This window comes from Peromyscus californicus, unplaced genomic scaffold (genome assembly GCF_007827085.1).
Source record: "Peromyscus californicus insignis strain IS unplaced genomic scaffold, ASM782708v3 Scaffold_19__1_contigs__length_69161282, whole genome shotgun sequence".
NCBI lineage: Eukaryota > Metazoa > Chordata > Mammalia > Rodentia > Cricetidae > Peromyscus > Peromyscus californicus.
The window spans coordinates 28,050,918-28,075,506 of NW_026294491.1; the positions used below are offsets into that span (position 1 = coordinate 28,050,918).

The window sequence follows — 24,589 nt, forward strand, 5'->3', positions numbered from 1 at the left end:
AAGTCTATTTATACTGTGGGGGGAGGGAGGGTCAAGAGCCACAGAAAAGATAAAGAGCAGGAATGGGGAGAGAGCAACATAATAGAACAGAAAACAAGACAAACTCATGAAACTGATGCACTCTCTACTAGATCAATAAAGAAATAGCAAAGAAGGTAAGGTAGTTCAATACTGAACCTTCCAGCATTAAGAGACTGACGATGGAGCTGGGTGGTGCTAGCCAACACCTGCAATGCCAGCCCTCTAAAGATGAGATGAGAAGGTCCCAGGAAGGTCAAAGCCAGTCTGTACTACAATGTGAGGTCCTGTCTCCAATACCAAAATTCATAAGCCAAAGTTTAGTCTACAAGTCTACAAATTTCAATTTGAGAATTCCTTCAAAGACATAATCAGAACTCATTCAGTAACAAAGAGACAAATAACCTAAACAGACATTCAAACAGAACCTTCCATTTATTCGTTTTCAAGGTCTTAAGAAAACCCCAGTCCTAGTATGGTTCCTTTAGTTAGAACTATCAAACACTTAAGGGGAAACAACATCAATCAGACAAAAATCTCTTTTAGAAAATAGTTGCACAGAAAAGTACTTCCCAACCTATTTACTATATACCATTAACTTTCTTTTTAAAGGTGAGATTCATTATGTTGCCCTGACTGGCCTGGAATTCAGAGATCCACCTACTTCTACCTAGAATTAAAGGTGTGGATCACCATTCCCAGTCCAGGATTAAGTTTTAATTTTTACTTGCATTGTGTGTGAGAGATTATGCACAAGTGAGTTCAGATACCCACAGAGGCCTGAAGAGGGTACTGAGCCCCCTGGTAGTGTTGTGTAAGCTGACTGGCGTGGATGGGTGCTTTGACTGAACTCTGTCTATCCAGCCCTGATACTAATTTTTATAAGGAAGCTAAAGTTAATACCAGAAAACTACTCCAACAGTATTTATTACCTGTGAACATTCATTGTAAAAGTAGCAACAAAATTTACACAAATAGAAACTAAATGATACAAAACTGTTCTATACCATAACCAGATGAAGTCTTTCATAGGAATATCAGAACCATGCACAAACTGAATGAAAAGATCTGTATCACTTCAGCAAAGACAGACAGTAAGATGGCACACCACTCATTATTCACTTAGGGTTAAAAACTCTTACTCAGAGACTCTGGAACACTCAGCCCTAAACAGGGTGTCTCTATAAAATTCCTTCTCTCAGGGCTCAGGGAACCCTGCAGAAGAGGAAGCAGAAAAAGCCTATGAGCCAAAGGAGTGGAGGACACCAAGAAAACAAGGCCTTCTAAAGGAACATGATCAACCCACTTAATGACCTCAGAGACTGAGACAGCATGGCCAGGGCCTGCAAGGGTCTGCACTAGGCTCTCTTGCATCTCCATTACGGCTTCCAGTTTCGTGCTCTAATGGAATTCCTGAGTTTGAACAAGTGGGTCTCTGCTGCTTGTGCCTTCTCCTGATCTCTTTTCCTTTTGTTTGTTTCTGTCCAATTCTGATGTGTTAAGTTTTTGTTTTCTCATATTACATTTTATTTTATTACTATTCCTTAGAAGCCTGTTTGTTTTCTAACAAGAGACAGAAAGGGAGTAGATCCAGATAAGAAGTGAGTGGGGAGGAACTGGGGGGATGGTAGAAGGAGGGAAAATAGTAATCAGGATATATTTTGTGAGAAAAAAAATTATTTTCAATAAGAGGAAAAAAATTGTATCAGCTATAATTTAACCATTAAAATTTATTTATTTATTTTTGTTTTTTCGGGACAAGGTTTCTCTGTGTAGTTTTGGTGCATGTCCTGGAACGCACTCTGTAGCCCAGGCTGGCCTCTGCCTCCCGAGTGCTGAGATTAAAGGCATGAGCCACCACCACTGCCCAGCTAACTGTTAAATTTTAAACCAATTGGTTTATATCTACAAAGAATCTTGGTGGTGTTTTAACTGTTATAGTTTAATCTGGGGTTTGATACCCTAATGACTGAGCGCTCTCTCTTTATGTAACCCAACCCAGATGCTTGCCAAGGCCAATTATTATCATTCGGTAGTAAGATTTTCAAATGTACTCCATCACAGAGGCAAGAGAAGCGAAAGGAGACACGGAGCCAGTCTGACCTGCGCTTCATGCACTTTTTGAAGCTCCGACTGAAAGTCCTCCCCATTTCCATTGTCCTCATCTGTGTCACTGCAGACTCCACAGAAGAACGTAGGTGGGAGCTTTAAAGTATCTGCTTTTGCTCTCTCTTCAACTGTTGGCTTCTTTTCCCAAACAATCACACACTCTTTGTCATTATCTGAAAAAGCCACACAACACAAGCAAAGACACAATCAGAAATCCAATCATTCCACGAGTGCCAGTCTGAGGTTTTCAATGCAATTTAAAGACCTCCAAAACAAGGACTATGAATGCTCAGGAAGCCAGCCCACCGCCACCAAAATTAATCAGTGTTTTTCAGCTAGTGTTATTTTTTAAAATGTTTTAAATGAACACTGATTTAACACATAGATAAAACTGGCAATTACAGATCAAATCAGACTCAGAAGTACCTTTAAAAGATAGGACATCGCCGGGCGGTGGTGGCGCACGCCATTAATCCCAGCACTTGGGAGGCAGAGCCAGGCGGATCTCTGTGAGTTCGAGGCCAGCCTGGACTACCAAGTGAGTTCCAGGAAAGGCGCAAAGCTACACAGAGAAACCCTGTCTCGAAAAACCAAAAAAAAAAAAAAAAGATAGGACATCAAAATTGTATAAACATACCTGCTAGATTTTCTTCCAATGGTCTGTTTTTTTCTAAGTCATCCAGATAGAGTTTTCCATTAAGCTTCTTGACAGCCATTTCAAAATCTTCATCTTCAAATGCAATTCATTATCATTCAATAAGAGAACTTTAGTAGAACAAGGGTTTCCTAGCCACAAACCTAGAAATGATCTTCACTTTCTTTCCCTCTATCTCCACGAGGTACTCAGTTCTGCCCATCACAGACCTTGACCTCCTCCCGGTTAGGTTCCACTGGGCTCCCCCCACCTTTGAACATTTTGTCACTTCAGCACAGCTCCAGTCCCCGGTCACCAGGCCCGACAACGGACATTCTACCACTGCCCAAATGACCTTACTGGGACTCTGAGGGTGTTACCTTTCTCCCTCTTTGACTTTGAATACTTCTGGAATTATGATTATTTCCAATTTCCTCAAAAAATCTGCCTGGCATACAATAACTAACTTTTCAAAGGGCTTCTTTAATGAATGCCATTCTTCTGATTATTACATCCACTGAGTATTTTATATATGCAGGGTAAACACCTACCTCTAAAGACATTAGTCTAAGTTCTAAAAGTCTAGTTAGATTTTCTTTTTTTTTTTTTTTTTAAGATTTATTTAGTATGTATATAGTGTTCTGTCTGCATGTATTCCTGCAGGCCAGAAGAGGGCACCAGATCTCATTATAGATGGTTGTGAGCCACCATGTGGTTGCTAGGAATTGAACTCAGGGCCTCTGGAAGAGAAGGCAGTGCTCTTAACCCCTGAACCATCTCTCTAGCCCTTGTTTCTTTTTTAGAAAGGAAGTGTGACCCTATACTCGCCTGAAATTCCCCATGAATACAAACTCAGCCATCCTACCTGAGCCTACCAAGTGTTACAGGCACTGCCGTGTCTAACAAAAAGTCAAACTTTAAATAATTAAACTATATTCCCAATTACTAAGATTACCAGGAGTAATTTTCAGTTAACAAAAGACTTACCATCCTCCTCTTCTTCACTAACATAATCTGGCCTATTCTTATAACAAAAGAAAGTTGGAGGAAGCAGCAGTTTGTCTGCAAGGGCTTTCTGCTCAGGAGTGGGAGTGAGTTCATACACAATGAGAACATCAGTATCTGGAGTGAGATCTTCAGGTTTATTCTTCTCTTGTGCTGTAACCAAGTCAAAACAGCTGATCAGACAAGGTAACCAGACTACAGAGAACAGGAACCTTATCTATAGGTTAAAACAGCACACTGATAAAATAAGAACACATACTTTGGAACAAACCAAGTGCTATAATGATCAGGAATTATAATTAGGAGCCTGGTTTAGTGTTCTATTAAAGACTCTTAGAAAATACAAAAGTTTTTTAAATCCTTTTACTAGTCATTGGAAATTATTAATTTCTGTACTATAAAAAGTATTGCTATAATCACACTCCATACACTAAACAGTACTTCAGCAAAGTATCCATGCATTTACACCTGAAAAAAATTATCTTCAGGATTATCCAACATAAAATTAGTGTACCCAGAGCCAACCTTCATTAGTTTCTATAAAGAAAGCAAAGAACTTTTAACTGCAAAGGATGGCAGGTGATAGCACTGTATCCATTTTTTTTTTCATATTTCCAAGTGTAGAACTAGATAAAATTAAACAATCAATCTATAGTCATATTTTATGTATCAAGACAATTTCTGTGGCTAAAAACACCCCTATCCACTCCCACCAAATGAAAGGACAAAAATTTAGAGAGGAAAAAAAAAAAAGAACCCTATACAAGAAGTCTATTTTGATATATTAAAATTCTCTAGCTTGTAAGAACTGATAAACCAGTGCCTTACAGCAGTCATGAAATATGCATGTACCGGCTGTAAGAGGGAAACATTCTCTAAAGCCACCATGTCCAATATGGGAGCCTACCCACATGTGACTTCCTAACACTTGCAAAGTAAACTAAACTAAGATGTGTTGGAAGTATGAACGTGCACACTGGATTCTAATGCCTTGTCATAAAAAAAGAATGTAAAATACCTTCATTATTTTTAAATCCTGATTAAAAGTTTACTATATATATTTTGTACATATATAGTAAACTGAGTAGATCATTAAAAGTTATTTTTTTTATGCCACCGATTTCTTTTAGTGTTTCATTTTCTATGTTGCTCACAGACAAATTTAGACACACAGATCACACTTTATTTCTACTGGACAGTATCACTATAGAGAACTGGTACCTACCCTTCTGCAAGGTCAAGATGCATTACTGGACACATTTCCCTCATTTGCTCTTAATGGGGCTTCTGTAAATTCTAAATACTAAACGTTCTAGTCAAGAAGTGACACATATCTAGAAATGATCGGCACTACATAAGGAACACGAGCTCCAGAATGGTAGCTGTAAAAGTGAGGTCTACTTTCAAACATAGTTTCTACCCCTAAAGAGACATGTTTTCTACACAGTCTACTGCCCTCCTATCTGGATACTGGCAGACAGTAGTGACTAAAGTCAAAAATTAGGAAACCGGGTCTCCATTAAACAGAGTTGAGAAGGATAAAGTTCAGTGAAGCAGATAGACAGACAGACAGACATTAAGCAGAGTTGAAAATGAGGCAAAGAGCTGACAAAAGCACACAGAGCGTACCCAGGTACATTTTAAAACCAATATTAAAAGCTGTTTATTACACCACTACTCAAAGGGATGCTCTGTAAAATGGCACTCTCTAGCATGCACACTGCAGTGTTAGGTACTTCAACTCAGCCAGCCACAACTACTCGGCTAAGGACTACCAGCTGCTAGTCACCTCACACCGAGAATGCTAGCTCTATACCTTTGCTCTCAGGTTGTGAGGGAGGGATGCTGGTCCAAAAGGCCATTGGATTAGATTTAAAAAGGCTAAAATTAAACCCTAGGAAAATAAAGAATATTTCATTTTTTTAACGTCTCATGAAACAAAATGAATGACTCTTAATATATAAGAAGTCAGAACCCTCAATTTATACCAAGCTAGTTGTCTTACATATTCATTTATCCCCAAGGTCTTTCTTTGCTAATTTAGTAAGAGATGGCAATACTAACTCATATAACATACATGTAACATCTCAGTATCACATGCTTCAAGTGATTTTAAAACGAAACACTGAAGAATCGACATTTAAAAGACTGACTCAAGTGCATGAGTCTTTGTTCTTACTATACTAGGTTCTCTGGCTCTGCTTTATGACACGTCTTACAATCTGTTAAGTTTGAATACTTTAATGAGTAAACTTCCTCAGGGGTTAAACTTGTCTGTTCCAATACTTTTGAATGTTCACTAACTAGTGTTTCTGAGACAACTTTGACTGAAACATCAGTTTTCTGAAGAGTCAAAGACACACACTTAACTCTAAAGACTGTGTACTCACCCTTTTCTGGTGCTTTAAATGTGTAACTCGGTGCAGACTCCTCCTGTGGACAGGCAACATTTCTGACTTTGCCATCTGAAGATTGTCTGATGTCAGTCTGTGGCTCACACTTGTCAGGTTCTACATTTCCTTCAGATCCACTCTGAACTGCTGAAGTAACTTCATTATTGCTATTTTTCAAAGGTGCATTAAAACTAAATCCAAACAAAGATCCAGTGGCTGAACTATTGCCAAATGCAAATGGCTTTGATTTTTCGCTACTAAAAATGCTTTTAACAGACTCTGAGCCAAAGACAAACTTTGGAGGAGAAACCACTGCTTTTGGTGTTGTTTCAGAAGTGCTAGATGTTTCTCCAGGTTCGGAAGTTGCATCTACTACCTCCTCTCCCTGGGTTAAATCTGTCCTTTCTCTTGTGGTTTCTTCTAAAACAGCTACAGCAATTTTACCACATGGTGACTCTCTAGGAGTGCTTGGATGAGGAACATGAGGTGTTATCAAAGAATCTTTTTCTTGAGCTGTTTTTGCTTCATCAAAAATTTTCTTAAATGAATCTGCAACATCCTGTAGTTTAAAACGAACAGCTAAAAGTTCTATTTTTCTTTCTCCATCTGCAAAATCACATGCAGTCCATACCCACACTCTTTCCGTCCCTTTCATATTTTGCAAAGTCATATCTGGAGTTATTCTGTGATTGGCACAAAGTTTTAATACTTGGTCCCTTCTCATCACTATGCGAACTTGCTTATTATCATAATTCTGTAAAATCTTTATATCACCAATGCCTCTTTCTTTCCATTGACCAACATCTTTATCATATCTATAGAGTTTTGCTCTGTGACTAAAAACAACTTGTTCATTTTCCTCACCACTGGATACTTCAACTAGATCAGGTAAAGGTACAACAGGTTCAAAGTACTGTCCATCTCTCTCTTCTTCTTGAGTAACATCAGATTCTTCATCAGTGCAACTGAAGTTCCACTCTGGTTCAGTTTGGCAGGAGACTTAGATGGACTCAAAGCAGATTTGAAACTGAAGTTAAATCCTGTAGTTGACTCACCAAAGCGGAAGAGGTTTTTCCGCACAGGGCTGCTTGCCAATGGAGAAGCATGAACTGAGCTGCTGCTGACGCTGTCATCCAAGGCATCTTCCCGTAAGTCATAGTTATCCCATTCTAAGGTAGGCCCTGTGTTTTCAGGATTCTGCTTCACTGTTGGGTCTAGAGCACTGGAAGCATCCGCACCTGAACTTGTGTTCTCTTCTTCAGTAACCTTTACTTGATCGTTTGTCAAAAACGTTTTGAAATCTTTCAGTCCACTCTTCATCTCCTCAGCTCTCTGTATTAACTTAGCAGCCCTGCCAGTATCTACAAGTTTATGGGGTGTCTGAAGTGGAATGTCTAAGAGAAGTCGCTGACACTCCTCAAATTTCTGCTTGAATTCTTCAGCTAGCTCTGGTGTTTTAAACTTTGCAGCCAGCTGTTCTAGTTTGGCATCACCATCTGAAAAGTCACTAGCTAGCCACATCCACGCTCTATCTGATCCTGAGAGCGGCTTCAGGTTCATTGTAGTGGTTATCCAATGATTGGCACAGACTTTGAGTACTTGTTCTCTCCGCATCAGCATTCTGAGTTTACCATTGACCTCATTCTTGAGAATTTTCAAGTTCCCCAAGCCCCTTTCTTTCCACTGACTTATCTCAGCATCAAATCTAAACAACTTCACCCTCTGTGAATACAAAACTTTTTCATCTTCTTCTCCTGTTACAAGTTCTACTTTTTCAGGCATCTGCACCACTGGCTCAAAATGGATGTCATCACTGTCCTCAGTCTTATAGGCATCATCATCTTTCTCAAGGTCAGAAGACGTATTTGCTTTCTCAGCCACTTTGTCACTCTGTGATGAGAATAATTTTTCTCCTGCACCTGAAAATCCCTTGAAATTAGGGTCTTTCTTGCCAAACTGGAATCCTTCCCCTGAAGTTGACTTTGCAAGGTCCGCAAAGGTGAAAGTACTGCTTGTCTGACCAAAGACCACGCCGCCGCTACCACTCTTCTGAGCACCAGCATCAGGAGCGTGCACACCAGCATCGGGAGCGTGCACACCAGCATCGTTTCCACCCGGTTTTTCACTCTTCTTCTCTTGACTGCCCTGCTCCTGAATGCCAAATTTAAAACCATCAGCAGATACAGGAATGGAAAAACTAAATCCGTCCTTGATGGACTTAAATTCTGTATTAGAAGAACTCTGAAAGGCAAAGGAAGGTGTTTTTTCTTGATCCACATGCCCAAATTTAAATTTCTGCTCTGTAATGCCAAATTTAAAATTTTTTTCTGGAAAGTTACTTTTAAATTCTGTTCCCACTTGACTTCCTGCAGATTCATTTAGCTGTGATTTTGAGCCCACTGTGAAAGCTGAAGGAACTTCTACAGTAGACTTCTGAGTTGGCTTGGAGGCAACACAAGCCACACATTTTAGAGACGAGCTCTCATTTTGTACAGAACAAACATTACACTCCCACTGTCCTTCCTTTTTGGCAAACAATCCTTCAAATCCACTCTTTGGAGATTTGCTTGTCTCTGAAGAGGCAGAAGCTGGCGCAGCAGTTGTAGGCTGATTTTGTTTATTTGGATTCTGACAAGCAATACATTGAGTAGCACTTGCTTCATTTCGGACTAAACACTGGCTGCAATCCCACTGCCCTTCCTTCTTGGCGAACATACCCTCAAATCCACTCCTGGGAGCCTTACTCATCTCTGAAGTACCAAACTTGAAAGAGGTGCTAGATGGACTCGGTTTAACAGGATTCTGACAAGCAACACATTTTATAGCATTTGCTTCATTTCTCACTGAGCATGAACTACAATCCCATTGTCCTTCTTTCTTAGCAAACATGTCCTCAAAGCCACCCTTTGGAGTTTTACTGGTATCTGAAGTACTGGCCTTAAAAGAGGCAGGTGATGAAACAGAAGACAGAGCCTGTTTTCCTGGGTTCTGACAGGCAACACATTTTGTAGAACTTCCTTCATTTCGGACCAGGCATATATCACAATCCCACTGGCCTTCTTTTTTAGAAAAAACTGATCTGAAATCACTGTCAACAGACTTAGGAAGATTTCCCTGCCCAAATTTGAAAGAAGTTTGAACAAAAGAAGATCCATTTTTGTTAGCAGACTTTGTGTTCTGACATTCAATGCACCTAGATACAGTGGGTTCATTTCTTACTAAACAAACACTGCAATCCCAATGACCTTCCTTATTTGGAGTCATCAACGCAAATCCATCTTGAGCATTTTCTGGGCCAGTTTTAGGAGCAAAGCCATTTTCATTAATGAATGGTGGTCCTAGGAGCTCTTTACTGCTGGCTGAGTTTACATTTTGGCATGATACACATTTCTTAGCAGCTGCAGCATTCCTAAATGAGCAGCTGCTACAATGCCACCAAGACCCTTCCTTCTTTACAATTTGGAATTCAAAATTCAGATTTCCCCCATCCGATTTGCAAATATCCTTGTTATCAAGAGTTGTGGGTTCTTTTACAATTCTGAGAGTATGATTTGGTGCAGTAGACACATTTGTTCCTGAGGCTTTTAAAATGTTCTGGGCCTCTTCAAATTTACACTTAAATAGTGCTGCTTCCTCCGGAGTTTTGAATCTGATGGCAAGCTGTTCTGGTTTTGGCAACTCATCTGCATAATCGAGGGCATGCCATACAAAAGATCTATCTGAGCCGGCATTTGGTGTGAGTTTCATATCTGGGCTAATGTAATGATTTGCACAGATCTTTAACACTTGCTCTCGTCTCATCAGAAGGCGAATTTTACCAGATGTTCTATGCCTGAGTATCTTTACATTGCCTATCCCACGTTCCTTCCATTCTTTGGATTCACCGTCAAAACGGAACAACTTTGCACGATTGCAAAAGAATTCTTCTTCATCTTCCTCACCAGTCTTTACTTCGATCTTGTCAGGGAGAGGTACCACAGGCTCAAAGTGAGGGCCATCATCATCCTCATCCCCGTGAGCACTTCCTCCATCTGTTTCCTGACTCTTATTTGCCAGCTCTGAAGCAGGCGTGGCAAATATAGACTTTCCTGGACCATGAAAAGTAAACATATCATCACTTCGCCGAAAACCAGAATTCTTTTGCTGGTTTGGGCCTATGTTTTCTGTAAGTGTAATTCCAGACACATTTTTGCTTCCAAAATTGAATGTATTCCGAGACCCAACAGTCTGACCAGACATTGGTTTGGGTCCACTGTAGCCATCTCCTTGCAAAGGTTTATCTGAAGTGAGAAGACCCAAGAGACTTTCACTATTACTATAAGGTGCTGCAGGAGGCTGTGTCACAACCTGTGGTGATGAAAATGTGAAGTCACCATCATTTGATTTGAAATTTGAGTTAAATTTAAAGGGAGTTGGCTGTGTTGCATGTGCTGGTGTTGTCAAAGGTGGCCTTATAACTTCACCCGGCATGGGCTGAACAAAATTTGTTTTTCCAAATTCCATAACCTTTGATTCTGCTGACCTTGAAGCATGAGCTACAAGTGGAGGCTTTGTGAAATACCCTGGTTCTGGCAAAGGTGGATTTGTGCTTGTCTGTTGAACATTGTAATTAAAGTAATCATCACCCCTGGGTGACAGAATTCCTGTTGCAGGAGACTCAAACCGCAAGGGAGGACCATACATCTCCTGAGAGAACATACAAGCAGATGAACTCTGCACTGGTGGTGTGTGCATCTGTTGTGAATAGGCATAAATATGCTGCTGGGGTGGGAGCCTATTCATGCCATAAACTGGCCCCTAAAAGAAAAAATCAAAATATTTTGTAGATTAACCATAAAACTATAAAGAGCTACATACAAATCAACTCTCACAAACCTCAAATTAGAGTATTTTTCAATGTACACAGAATATCAGGAGACACCAATGGTGCTACAAAGACACCTGCATATTTACTTGGCATGACAGTACTGATAAGACAGCTCCTTAAAAATCTACACTTACAATGACAAGAAATAATACCTTCTTCATTCACTAAACGATGCTAATTAACAGTCATGATTATGACTAAAATTCACTGAGCATTTATTAATGTATCAACTGGGCACTGTTCTAAACATTTTAACTCATTTTAGGATCCTCAAAAACTGTATTAACTGTAATATTAGTCTCATTTTAAATTAGATAGCCTAAGAGGTACAGAGGTTAAAAAAAATTGCCCAAGTCACAATAAGCAGAAAAAGAAGGGTCTAAATGCATCCCCAGCTCTCTGCCCTTGAAGTCTTCATTTTCCATTACTGTTGTAACATCTGGTTTGAGTCAAAGGGATGGCAATACACCAGGCTAGCAAAGCAGAAATCTATTAGCCCTATTCTTACCAAAATAAGAGGATACGAGGGCTAAAACTACCAGTCCTCCTATATTTAAAATGTTCCAAATGTTTCGATTTACTGTTAAAACACAAAAACAAGATAACTAAGAAATGCCTGTATTGGGAACATAATTTCCAATACGGAACTACTTACTCCTTTCAATTCCTTAAAAGAAACCGAAACATTTAAAATGTAAATGGTTATAAATGTAAAGTTTTTCCTTTGTTACCTTTGTGGGAGTAACATTAGCTGCTGGTCTGAGAAGATACTGGGAATTATATGCTGGTGACTGACTATAATACACTGAAGGGCCAGTAGTTGCAACTAAAGAAAAAAAAAAGAAAGAAAGAAAAAGAAAAGAAAGAAAAGAAAAAGAAAACAATGTTAAAAGTCTATTCTACAGTTCAAAATACTATCTAGACAAGAATTATAAATACAAAACAGGAATCAAAGAAAGTTTTATTCTGATCTTCACATTTCTACACATTAAAGTAACCCATAAAGCAATCAATAAATGAAAAACTAAAAATAAAGTAAAAATGCCCTATCAAACGACACAAAAAGTAAAAAGCTAACACTGCTACTGTCACCAGGAACAAGGCTTAGCAAGCACCCTACAGCAGGGCACAAGCGGTGTGTGCTCCTTGTTCCCGCACGCACTCAGAGAGGCAGGTGGATCCTCATGAGTTTCAGTCAAAGCTCCAGAGTGAGAGGTCCTCTCTTAAAAGAAAACCAAGAAGAAAGCAAATGGTCCATCTAAGACCAGCAGGATGGAAACACACAGAAGTGATCAACATTAGAAATAGAGCAGTCACAAAGGATTTAGTAACCAAAATGCATCTGATGGCCTCAAGTTTAAAAGAATTTCAGATTTCAGAATAGAAATACCATTTGAGGTATCTATCAGGTAAAAGAGATCTATTTTTATTATTATTGCTGAGCACCTGGGGGCACTGTACAATACTGGCAAGTTGCTTCCAAGTTAGGGATGAAAATACCAGATCTATCACAGTAACTAGCTGTATAGTAAGTAATAGTGGATAAACTAACTAATCCTTCTAAAGTCATTTCCTCATCTATAAAAATGAGATTACAGGCCGGGCGGTGGTGGAGCACGCCTTTAATCCCAGCACTCGGGAGGCAGAGCCAGGCGGATCTTTGTGAGTTCGAGGCCAGCCTGGGCTACCAAGTGAGTTCCAGGAAAAGGCGCAAAGCTACACAGAGAAACCCTGTCTCGAAAAAAACAAACAAAAAAAAAAACAAACAAAAAAAACCCTGAGATTACCAATGTATTTATACCCGGGTACTATGATAAAGTTATATACAAAATGTACTTTTGTACATAGCCAACCCACAATAAACACTACTGGCTCATTAGTGTTTTCTTACATAGTAAAAAAATGACATCCCCATACCTACCTGCACATACACAAATGCTCATAGTAATTATGTGAAACAAGTATCTCCACATTTTAGGAGTTAAATTATATGGCTAAAATGTAAAAAAGAAAAAATTTAAAAAAAAACTTATTATGGAGCCAGCTGTAGGGGGTACATGCCTATACTCTTCGCACTTCGGTGGAAGAGGCAGGTCTGGTCTTGAGTTTGAGGCCAGTCTGGTCTACACAGTGAGTTCCAAGCCATGCAGACCTGTATAATAAAATCCTATCTCGATTGATCAATAGATCGCTCATTCAATAGATAGATAGATAGGTAAGATAAGATAGATAAGATAGATAGCTAGATAGATAGATAGCTAGCTAGCTAGATAGATAGATAGATAGATAGATAGATAGATAGATAGATGGGATAGTAAATAAATAAATAGCAAGAGAACACTTATTATGGGCTTTCCTGTGAATAATCATGTTTCAAAAAAGGGCTAGAGCCGGGCGGTGGTGGCGCACGCCTTTAATCCCAGCACTCGGGAGGCAGAGCCAGGCGGATCTCTGTGAGTTCGAGGCCAGCCTGGTCTCCAAAGCGAGTTCCAGGAAAGGCGCAAAGCTACACAGAGAAACCCTGTCTCGAAAAAACCAAAAAAAAAAAAAAAAAAAAAAAAAGGGCTAGAGACGACTTGGCCATAAAAGGCTAGGCTCACAATCAAAATAAATAATTACTTCCCGTCTCTCTAAACATCATCAAAATAACTCTCAAGAGGTTTAAGTTCTTATTTATTAGGCACCTCTTAATACATAACTATATTGGTCAACATGTTTCAATTTATGAAACATTTCACAGTTTAGCTATGATAATATATATATAAAAGGATTTTAAAACATTCCTTGAGCTTTAATATATATGGGGTTAGGTAAGACTTATTTTGTTTCTGACTGGATTTATAAAATTTCAGTATACTAATTATAGAGTCTTGGCAAACATGGAAGTAGAGATACACTGGAATGTACAAAACTACAGACAAGTTAAATTCACAAGCTACATATTTAAAATGTTGGGGGGCAGACTGAGCTGGGGTACAGCTCAGAGATATAACACCTATCTAGCAAGCACAGGCTCCAAGTTTAAGTCTCAGTACTACAAAAAAGGGGGAAATTTTAAAAAGCGGGGTAATATTTTATTGGGATCTGAGGGTTGTTCAGCTGCCAGCTTACCTGTTAGGGGAGCCCCATGAAAAGTCTGTGAGCCCTGGTAGCCATCAGGAGCTGGGTCTTGTCCATAGTGCTCTGCAGGCCAGCGATGAGGGGACGCAGAGTTGTTGCTATTTAGCTTCAACTCTTGCATTTCTTTCTATTTAAGGGAAAAGTAAGGGGGGGGGGTTAAACATTTAATTATATAATGCCAGAAACAGTCTAGGCGGATGAATACTTAGCAAATATTTTAAAGTTAAATACTTGGTGGTACCTTTTAGAATATACTTTCCAGTGGAATCTGGGTACTGAAAACATGATTCCTTAACTTGCTGAAATTTGTCTACTCTAATCATTCACTTTAACTCTAGCCCAAAGAACTAATTTCCTAAATCTCATTCCATTTCCATTCCATACTTAACTTACATTAATCTTCATAAAATTTAGTCCAGCCAAAACACTTACCTACTCAAAAAACTTAAGACCTACAGATAAACTTCCTTTTCTGATAATTACTGTCCTCAAGCCCTTCGAGCTACATACTCAGCTTCTAAGGTCTCACACACTACTCTTTCTATTCTCATCATCTGGACAAGTCAACACTGAAGGTCACCTCTCAGTACCTAACCACATGGGAGGTTGACAACAAATTTCCAAGGTAATGACAAATTACTCACAGCAATTGAAATCACTATCTGCTCAAACTTTATCATGTATACATTCTTAGTCAGACCATTAGTAAACAATATGACTCATACTGCAAAGAGACATAGACTAGACAGAGGCAGGAAAAGACAGAACTGTTATCAGATCCAGATCCAACTCCAAATGTTTTCACACCAACTCTCTCCTGTCAGACAAGATGCCAGACACACCACTGCCTTCTACATAGTTATCTTATCTCTAGTATTCTACTTAAGGGCCAACACCCAACCCAACTCCAGAACTTACCAAACTTCCTCTTAAAATATGGGACTTGAGGTTGGGGATTTAGCTCAGTGGTAGAGCGCTTGCCTAGCAAGAACAAGGCCCTGGGTTCGATCCTCAGCTCAAAAAAAAAAAGGGACTTATCAATGAATTTCTTCTTGTGTTGTTTTGTTTTTTGAGACAGGGTTTCTCTGTGTAGCCTTGGCTGTCCTGGAACTCACCCTGTAGACCAGGCTGGCCTCAAACTCAGAGATCCACCTGCCTCTGCTCCCAAGTGCTGAGATTAAAACAGGTGTGCAAAATCATTTGTTTTTTTTTTTTTTTGGTTTTGGTTTTTTTCAAAAAACAGGCCAATTTTGAAAACAGCTTCAAAATTCTCTGCCTAGGCATCTAACCAATTTATAACAAATGAGATCAGAAAAAAACATAGTAGTTCACAGATATAATCACAACACAAGGGAAAGCGAGCAGAAAAACTACAAGTTGAGATCTTCCTATACTATAGCCAATGTCTCAAACACATAAACAAATAAATACAAGTGTTTCAAATATTTCCTTACCTCTGTTTTCAACTTAAAAATAGTCCCCACTCATCTTCTTACTCGACTGTCTAGATGCTACACATCCACAAATAAAAAACGGCAGCAAACAACGGGTATCTGGCCCATACTTCTGAAATTGATCTACAATATAATCCTAACTGTTGATATTAAAAGAACTCAGGAGACCGGGGCAATGACTCAGTCTGTGAAGTGCCTGATGCACAAGTGTGAAGACCTGAGTTCAGACTTCAGTGCCCACATAAAAGCCGGGCCTGCTTGTGTGAACCAGAACCTTGGCACTAGAGGAGGAAGACAGGGGATTCCCCAGAGCTCACCGGCCACTGGTCACTCCACATTCAATGAGAACACAGGGGAATCAACAGAAGACAACAGAAGTCAGCCTCTGTGGCCTCCACACGGACCCACCTGCATGGACACGGACACACGGACACACACACACACACACACACACACACACACACACACACACACACACACACACACACAACACACACACTTTTTTAAAGAACCAGGAGATGTGATGACAACTTTGAGAATATTTCAACAATTCTCAAGCGTTACAAAACGTAAAATGGACAAAAGTAAGAAATCAGGGGCTGGAGAGATGGCTCAGCTGTTGAGAGCACTGACTGCTCTTCCAGAGGACCCAGATTCAATCCCAGCACCCACATGGTAGCTCACAACTGTCTGTAACTCCAGTTCTAGGTATCTAACACCCTCACACAGACATACATGCAGGCAAAACACCAATGAGCATAAATTATATATTTAAAAAAAAGGTAAGAAATCAAATTGTTCAATAACATTAACTAGAGTCAGAGTTCTGTGTGGTACCCAGTCTCCCAGGCTCCCAACTAGTGCTCTATACATTTCCACAGAATATAATACTAAATGACTAAAACCTGTACATTGAAAAAACTCTAATGTGTTATCATGGTTCATGTAACACAAAAATAATGGTACAAATTCAAAACTTTGGTATTTAACCAGTTATCAAAGCCAAACACTGCTGATTACACATACTATAATAATCACCACATAGCAAAATGTCCTTAGTAAATAATTTAGTTCTTACCCAAAAAGTATGAGGGGAAAAAAATCTGTATTTATAATTCTAAAATGAAGTCCCCTTAAATGCTACACTATAATTAAGCATTCATTTAAAGCATTTAAACAGAAAAAAAACATTAAGTTCAGACAATTTTTCAATTCTTAGTAATAAACTTAACATACTTTAATGCTGTGGATATCGTTCTGTATAAATAAAACACTGACTGGCCAGTGGCCAGGCAGGAAGTATAGGTAGGACAAGGAGAGAGGAGAATTCTGGGAAGTGGAAGGCAGAGGAAGGAGACACTGCCAGCTGCCGCCATGACAAGCAGCATGTAAAGATGCCGTGGGCTGTCGGACTACCAGGGCTTAGCAGGACCCGGAGAAAAAACTCCAGCTACACTTTAACAACAGCCACACTGAGAAATGAATCAAGAGAAAAAGGTATGATGGTGCACAGTCGTACAAGTCCATCGTGGGAGATGACAGGATCATACTAAGCTTTAGATAAAGGGTTTATCTTCAAAGATTCAAATCTCATAAGGAAATAGATGTGTAAGTAATTTAGAAAATATGGTTGAGAGTCAAGAGATATGTAAAACACAATATATAACTGATTTCTATAGAGTATAGTAAGGGCACATTTTTATTAACTGTAAGAAAGTAAGTAAATGAACTGAAAAAAGAAAAAAGAAAAAAAAAATGTTAAAAAACTGGGCATGGGCCGGACAGTGGCACATGCCTTTAATCCCAGCGCTTGGGAGGCAGAGGCAGGCAAATCTCTGAGTTCGGTACCAGCCTGGTCTACACAGTTCCAGGACAGTAGGAATGCACAGAGAAACCCTGTCAGTGGCAGGAAGTGAGGGAATAAGGAAATGATTAGAGAAAGAATCTCCACATAGGAGTTTTATTTAGTCAAATTAAGTGGTTACCTTTATGGCCTCTACTTGCTGGCAGATCATCTTCAGTAAAGAATTTTGATCTTCTGCCCATCGAGGTGGGGTTTTTGGAGAATACTAAACATACAAATATACACAAAAATAATGTTCAGAGTGTTTACAACATTTAGAAAAGAACATCATGATACAATGATATGTTTCTTTCCTACTTGCCTTGTAACTTTTACTTGGTGATAGAGAATATTTGGTAGGAGACGGTGTAGAATGTTTTATCTCTGAATCTGCACTTCGCAAGCAACCATTTTTATAAAGAGTACCTCCTTCACTGTAGTCTTCAAGTTCCTGCATAACTGAGTTCAGCATCTCTTTTACAGACTCAAGGGGAACAGGCAACTAAAAAGAAAAGGCTTTAGTTCGCAAAAATATTCCAAATAAGACCTTAACAAATAAAGGATTCTATTTTATTACACTGTTCACTTTTTCCTCACTTCTTTATTTGTGAAGACTACATATGTACACCACAGACATTTTAACAAGCATTTTAATACATCTTACGTTATATATACAAATGCATTGCAGAATCTAAAGTGGCTTCCATTACCTCTGTAAGTCACAGTAATAAAAGTGTACTTAGGAAGCTTTTCCATATGGACAAAGTTACCAATCCTTCTAAGATATTTTAAATAGAGTGAAATATACATGCTGAAATGCACCATACAATATAAACCCTAATCTAAGAGCAGCAATAAAGTTAATAAACAAAATACTCAGAAGGAAAGCTAAACATAAAATCAGTATGAGTGTGAACTGCTGACAGCTAGTTCACAGGAAACAAGAAAAATATACTGATTCACTTCACCAAAATTCATTAAGAACTAGTTATCGCCGGGCGGTGGTGGCGCACGCCTTTAATCCCAGCACTCGGGAGGCAGAGCCAGGCGGATCTCTGTGAGTTCTAGGCCAGCCTGGACTACCAAGTGAGTTCCAGGAAAGGCGCAAAGTTACACAGAGAAACCCTGTCTCGAAAAACCAAAAAAAAAAAAAAAAAAAAAGAAAAAAAAAAAAAAAAAGAACTAGTTATCATATTCATTTTGATTACATGCTAAAATGACAAAATTACTGTCTGTATTAGAAACCACTATGTATCTAGATACCAAAGTTTTATTTTTTTAGTTAAGTTTTATGGGTTTTTTTGGGGGGTGGTGTTGTTAATATTCACATGTACATGTGCAGGAATGTGTGCACATATGCACATGTGGAAGCTAAAGTTTGATATCAAATATTTTCTTTGATTACTTCCAACCTTGTATACCAAAGCATGGTCTCTCATTGAACCTGCAGCTTCAGCTAGTCTAACTACAAAGCTTACTCAAGGGATTGCCTATTATGACCTCCTGAGAATGGGAATCATAGGTGGGTGGTCATGAGCACTTGGAATTTGCTTGAGTGCTGGGTAGCCAATCTTGGACCCTCACGCTTGTACATCAATCTTCCCAGCCCCAACTGACAAGTTTTTGGTGGTGGTGGTTTTTAAGAGATACCAAACCTAAGATGAGAAAGTATAGCATTCACACTACACACAAGCCCTGATATATCTAATAAGGGATACTGAAAGATTTAAGAGTTATCAAAAGTCAGTTGGAAGTGGTGAATGCCTTTAAACCCAGCACTCAGGAGGCAGAGCCAGGCAGATCTCTTTGAGTTCCGAGGCCAGCCTGGTTTACAGAGCAAAATCCAGGACAGCAAAATCCAAAACTACAACAGAAAAACCCTGTTTCGAAAAACCAAAAAAAAAAAAAAAAAGGTTATCAAAATATATATAAAACCCGGGCAGTTATCAATACCACTAAACTACAGACAACAACCAAAAACTTACTTTCTGAACCACAGAAATATTTGAATCACTGTCATCTAAAATCTTTATCAGGTAGTCCCTAGTCTTTCTCAGATAATTTTTGCATTCTTCTTGTTCTTCAGGAGACAGGGCATCATTTTCAATGTCTTCAGCTTTCCTGTGAAAAATCTACACAAAATAGAATTAGATTTTCAAAGCAAGCAATCAATCAAACAAACTAACATCAATTCAATTCCTCTATCACTTACCAATGCAAGATTCCAATAAGAAACTACATTTTTAATAGATTCAAAAGCAGTCATGGCATCTTCTATATTTCCATTAACAGCATCCAATATAGCAAAAGTTATGTGTGCGTCTTCTTCATAGTCTCCAATTTCAGATGCCTAAATACATTTAGTGACTGTTAGTTAAACTGCTTCAAGCCCAAATGATTTCCAAAGATTTTATCTAAACAAAATTAACATTTCATTAGTCATAAATTTTGTCAACTACATGATTTAGAAAGCAACACCATCACTAACCAGCAAGGCATTTTGCCTAAGTAGCTATCTATATGTGTATAAATTACATATGCAATTAATTCATTAGGGTTCATTATTACCTGAATATCCACACTATGGAAATGTTTAAACAGAGGATCGATAGGTTCAGGAATACTATTCTTCTTTCTGATCATCTTCAACAATGGTAAAACTTTCCTCCAATAATGAACACTTCTGCCTATGTATTCCCGTTGATCATAAAAAGAATTAAGACTGCTGCCCTAAAATAGAAAGTCAGAAGTCCGCAACTTCATAAATAGCTTAGAGAAATAATAAAAATTTCAAATCAAAATTAAATGGAATATCAAAAAAAGTTACTGCCTCTACATGTTGTGAAGTATTATTTTAACTAGGCATTTGATTATGCTGTAGAATATTACTTTAACTATGTGAAGGTGTGTTACCCTTGTTTCTGCCTTCGTTAACAATGTAAAGATGTGTTACTTTTGTTTATGCTATAATCGTTTAATTATGTAAAGATATGTTGCATTTGTTTCACCTTGCCTGCCTAAGGCACCTGATTGATCTGATAAAGATCTGATCAGCCAATAGCTAGGCAGAGAAAGGACAGATGAGGCTGGTGGGCAGAGAGAATAAATAGGAGAAGTCTAGACTCAGGAGGAACAAGAGAGAATGTGGGATACACCTGGGGCCAGAAGACAGGCAGCCACATGATAAGTCGTGAAAGTAAGTTATACAAGAAAAGGTAAGCTGGGCGGTGGTGGTGCATGCCTTTAATCCCAGCACTCAGGAGGCAGAGGCAGGCGGATCTCTGTGAGTTCGAGGCCAGCCTGGGCTACAGAGCGAGATCCAGGACAGGCTCCAAAGCTATACAGAGAAACCCTGTCTCAAAAAACCAAAAAAGAAAAGTTAAAAGGCCCCAAGGTAAAATGTAGATAAAGAGAAACAGGTTAAGTTAAAAAACTAGCCAGAAATGAGCCTAAGCTAAGCAGAACATTCAAAACTAATAATAAGTCTCCTTGTCATGAATTGAGAGCTAGTTGGTAGCACAAAAGAAAAAGCCTAGCACATCCACTAATGAGTTGTCCCAATCTATTTTTGAGAGCTGCCATTTTTAAAGTGGGCATGTTGACACAAAACTGTAATCTTGGTACTTGGGATGCAGAGGTAATCAAATTAGTAGTTCAAGGTCTTTCTTGGCCTTTTTTCAAGTTCAAGGCTACGTGAAACCCTCTATCACATTCCATCTACAGTTAATCCCCCTAAAACAAAACCTGCCATTTTCAAATAACCAAAATCTGCCCCTCGAAGTAACACTTGTTCAAAAAGCTAAACATCTACATCTAATCTAATACATACCACATACTAAGTACTAGGAAGTATACTGCTAATTGCTTATGTGTAAATGCATTAACTTTATTATGCAAAAACATTTTGGTTTAAGGCAATGTTCTCCCCCCCCCCCCTCCCCCCGCCCCAATAGTGTTTCTCTGTATAACAGCTCTGGCTGTCCTAGAACTCACTTCATAGACCAGACTGGCCTTGAACTCACAGAGATCTGCCTGCCTCTGCCTCCCAAGGTAAGCCAATGCTAAGAAAGAAAGAAAGAAGAAAGGAAGGAAGGAAGGAAGGAAGGAAGGAAGGAAGGAAGGAAGGAAGGAAGGGAGAGAGAGAGAGAGAGAGAGAGAGAGAGAGAAAGAAAGAAAGAAAGAAAGAAAGAAAGAAAGAAAGAAAGAAAGCAAGCCGCCCTTCCATGAACTCACTGTTTTCTGAAGACATTGTGCCCAGTGCACAAGCAGAGCAGGGTGAAGGCCATGCTTTTCCTGGCCTCTCAGAGTGTTTATTTCATGCTGAACTAGAAGTCGCAATTTTGCTGACGTTCCAGGTCTAAAACAGTTGAACAGAACTACTTTAAGAAATGCAGTTCAACAACACTTAACATACATGCATGCTGTCACATGACAAATGAAACCTTCCTATGAAAATTTAATTAAATCCCTAGTAAAACACAGGCCGTAAGTTAAAGGATTATTGTTGTACTTACACTGCCTTTCTGTGAATCAGAGTACAAACTGCATCCCACCAGTATTTCTGTCTTTCTGTACAAAGTTGTCTGCAGACAGGAAGTGGCAAACACAGTGGCTGATAGGAAGTGTGATGAGAATTACACTTCTCCTTTAACTGTAAGTGGCTGGTATATATAACTCCAAGTAAGAATACCTGTTTTATTTTTAAAAAACAGTAAGTTAGAAAAACAAATTACAAAGACTCAAAATATTTAATTAATTATAATCATTGCTTACTTCAAGATCTAAAATACATATTGACTCAGGTGCATTTGTTTCAAGCCTTGAGGTTTCCTGAGGCAAATGATGAAAGAGCTGTTTTAGCCATTTTCGAATTGCTGGTAAGGTAGGAAGTGAATTCCATTGTAAGCCAAGCCAGGTGAGGTGCTGAAGACTCCCATTATGTGCTCGAATGGCACCTGAAACAAAGGGGAAAAACTGACCATCTACAGTACATTTTCTATGGGTCTTTAGTTTATCAAAACTTAAACAATTAAGGTAACATTAAATTTAATGGGAGGGGGGGCGCGGGAGCAGGGCAGTGGTGGCACATGCCTTTAATCCCAGCACTTGGAAGGCAGAGCCAGGCAGATCTCTATGAGTTCAAGGCCAGCCTGGTCTACAGAGTGAGATCCAGGACAGGAACCAAAACTACACAGAGAAACCCTGTCTCAAAAAAAAACCAAAAATAAATAAATAAATTTAATTACAAGCTGCTTTTGTTTCAAAATTGAGAAATAGAATAGCAAAAATTTCACATTTTTATTGAATACATTCACACTTTATAAATTATTTTGGTTTGTTTGGGTTTTTCTTTCTTCTTCTCTACCCCTCCCCCAACCCCACAAGACAAGGTAACAGTCCTGGAACTCACTTTGTAGACCAGGCTGGCCTTGAATTCACAGAGATCCTAAAGGTGTATGCCACCACTGTCCAGCTTGTTTGGATTTAGCCCCAGCTGTCCTGGAACTTGCTCTGTGGCCTTGAACTCAAGAGATCTACCTGCCTCTGCCTCCTGAGTGCTGGGATTAAAGGAATGTGCCACCATGCCCAGATACACTTTATAAATTCTAATAAGAAAATGTGTAAATGAGAAAGTTCTTTCCAGGCCATCTGAAAAAATAAGACTCATCAATCAATTAATCGTTTTAAGAAACAATAAAACAAATCTGACAGAACAATAATGTCTTCTTTATAAAAATTTTGATAAGATTCTCCTTCCAATAAGGAGTCATTAAGTAACAATGGAATACCATTATATTAACTCATGAGCATTGCAAAAAGCATTTTTTTCTTCTATAAGAAATTTAATACTGAAAAGCATATGGGCTTCTGGAAGTAAAGAAAATACAAGTTTTCTAGAAATGCTAGCATTTTGGCAATCTGCAAGAGACAAAGCTAGTAAGTACTTCTCTGACTCAGTAATTTCAGTTAGGAATTAATTTTAAAATATATACTATCTATTAATGAAGTTCTCTCACACTCTTCCCTTTTGGGATCGTCACTGCATATCTGTAAAGATAAAGTACTTCAGGTTGTACAAGGACACTAAAAAGATCAGCAGGAATAGGTCATCTACAGTGACTGGGTACAGCGACAAACGGCTAATGGTACAACTGTTCATATGGGCATTCACTCCAGCAAGGTGGCTGTCACTGGGCTAAAGCTGGACAATGATCACAAAAAATCCTACAACATTAAGTCAAATCTCACCAAGTAGGAAGACAAGGGCAAATACAAGGAAGAAAACAATCGGGAAGATGCAGGAACAGAACCTTACATACATACCACTTTCACTAAAACGTGGTGAAATGAGGCCGGCGTGGTGGAGAACACCTTTAATCTCAGCACTTAAGAGGCAGAGGCAGATGAATCTCTATGAGTTCAAGGCCATCTTGTCTACATAGCTAATTCTAGGCCAGGCCAGGCCAAGCAAGACTACATAGTGAGACTGTGTCACAAAACAAAAAGATCCTGTTTAAATAAAAAGGTCTCAGCATCATTGTATTAATAGTACAAAAAAAAAAAAATCAAAACTGTAAACAAATTGGAAGCTGAATAATACAAAGTACCAAACAAAAATACATACATATGTAACGATAAATACATAACATACTATAGGATAGAAAATTCACAAAAGAAGCAAGACATATATAATATAAATAACAATTTCAAAGAAAAGATATGTGTCATCTACACTCATACTCTTTAACTTCCATCTCCTGACAAAACAAACCTGGGAAGAATTCAATAAAGTATTAAGACTGTGCCTTCCTGGTATAAATGAATTACAATGAAGAATATTTCCTTTGGAAAAGACAACTTACCAGTATCATATCTAGCCAAGTCTTCAGGGTCTGGTACTTGTCCATCAAGGTTTCCAATATCATCATTACCAAGGAAAGATCTATCCTTGGATGACGGACTAGAAAACAGAGCATCACAGAGAGCAGACTGGCCACTTTTATTAGCAAAAGATTCCACAACCTCCTTTAAAAAGTCTTGCTTGCCACGACTTAAATTTAGCAACATGTGCCCTGAAAAACAAAATATTTCCATCATCTTATGATGAAACACCAACTTTATTTACCCCATTGTCTCTTAATCATT

At 38.8% G+C, this 24,589-nt stretch overlaps 1 protein-coding gene across 1 annotated transcript in view; it reads right to left on the reverse strand.

Annotated features, from left to right (window-relative positions):
* LOC128114745 (E3 SUMO-protein ligase RanBP2-like) overlaps positions 1-24,589 on the reverse strand; it is a 54,770-nt gene that overhangs the window by 10,065 nt on the left and 20,116 nt on the right. Inside the window, 16 exon segments of the mRNA XM_052744956.1 lie at positions 2,122-2,300; positions 2,765-2,857; positions 3,749-3,919; positions 6,157-7,122; positions 7,125-10,956; positions 11,758-11,852; positions 14,138-14,273; positions 17,586-17,669; positions 17,766-17,945; positions 19,429-19,575; positions 19,656-19,793; positions 20,012-20,173; positions 21,677-21,800; positions 21,958-22,133; positions 22,217-22,398; positions 24,307-24,516. Coding sequence (XP_052600916.1) covers positions 2,122-2,300; positions 2,765-2,857; positions 3,749-3,919; positions 6,157-7,122; positions 7,125-10,956; positions 11,758-11,852; positions 14,138-14,273; positions 17,586-17,669; positions 17,766-17,945; positions 19,429-19,575; positions 19,656-19,793; positions 20,012-20,173; positions 21,677-21,800; positions 21,958-22,133; positions 22,217-22,398; positions 24,307-24,516 — 6,875 coding nt within the window.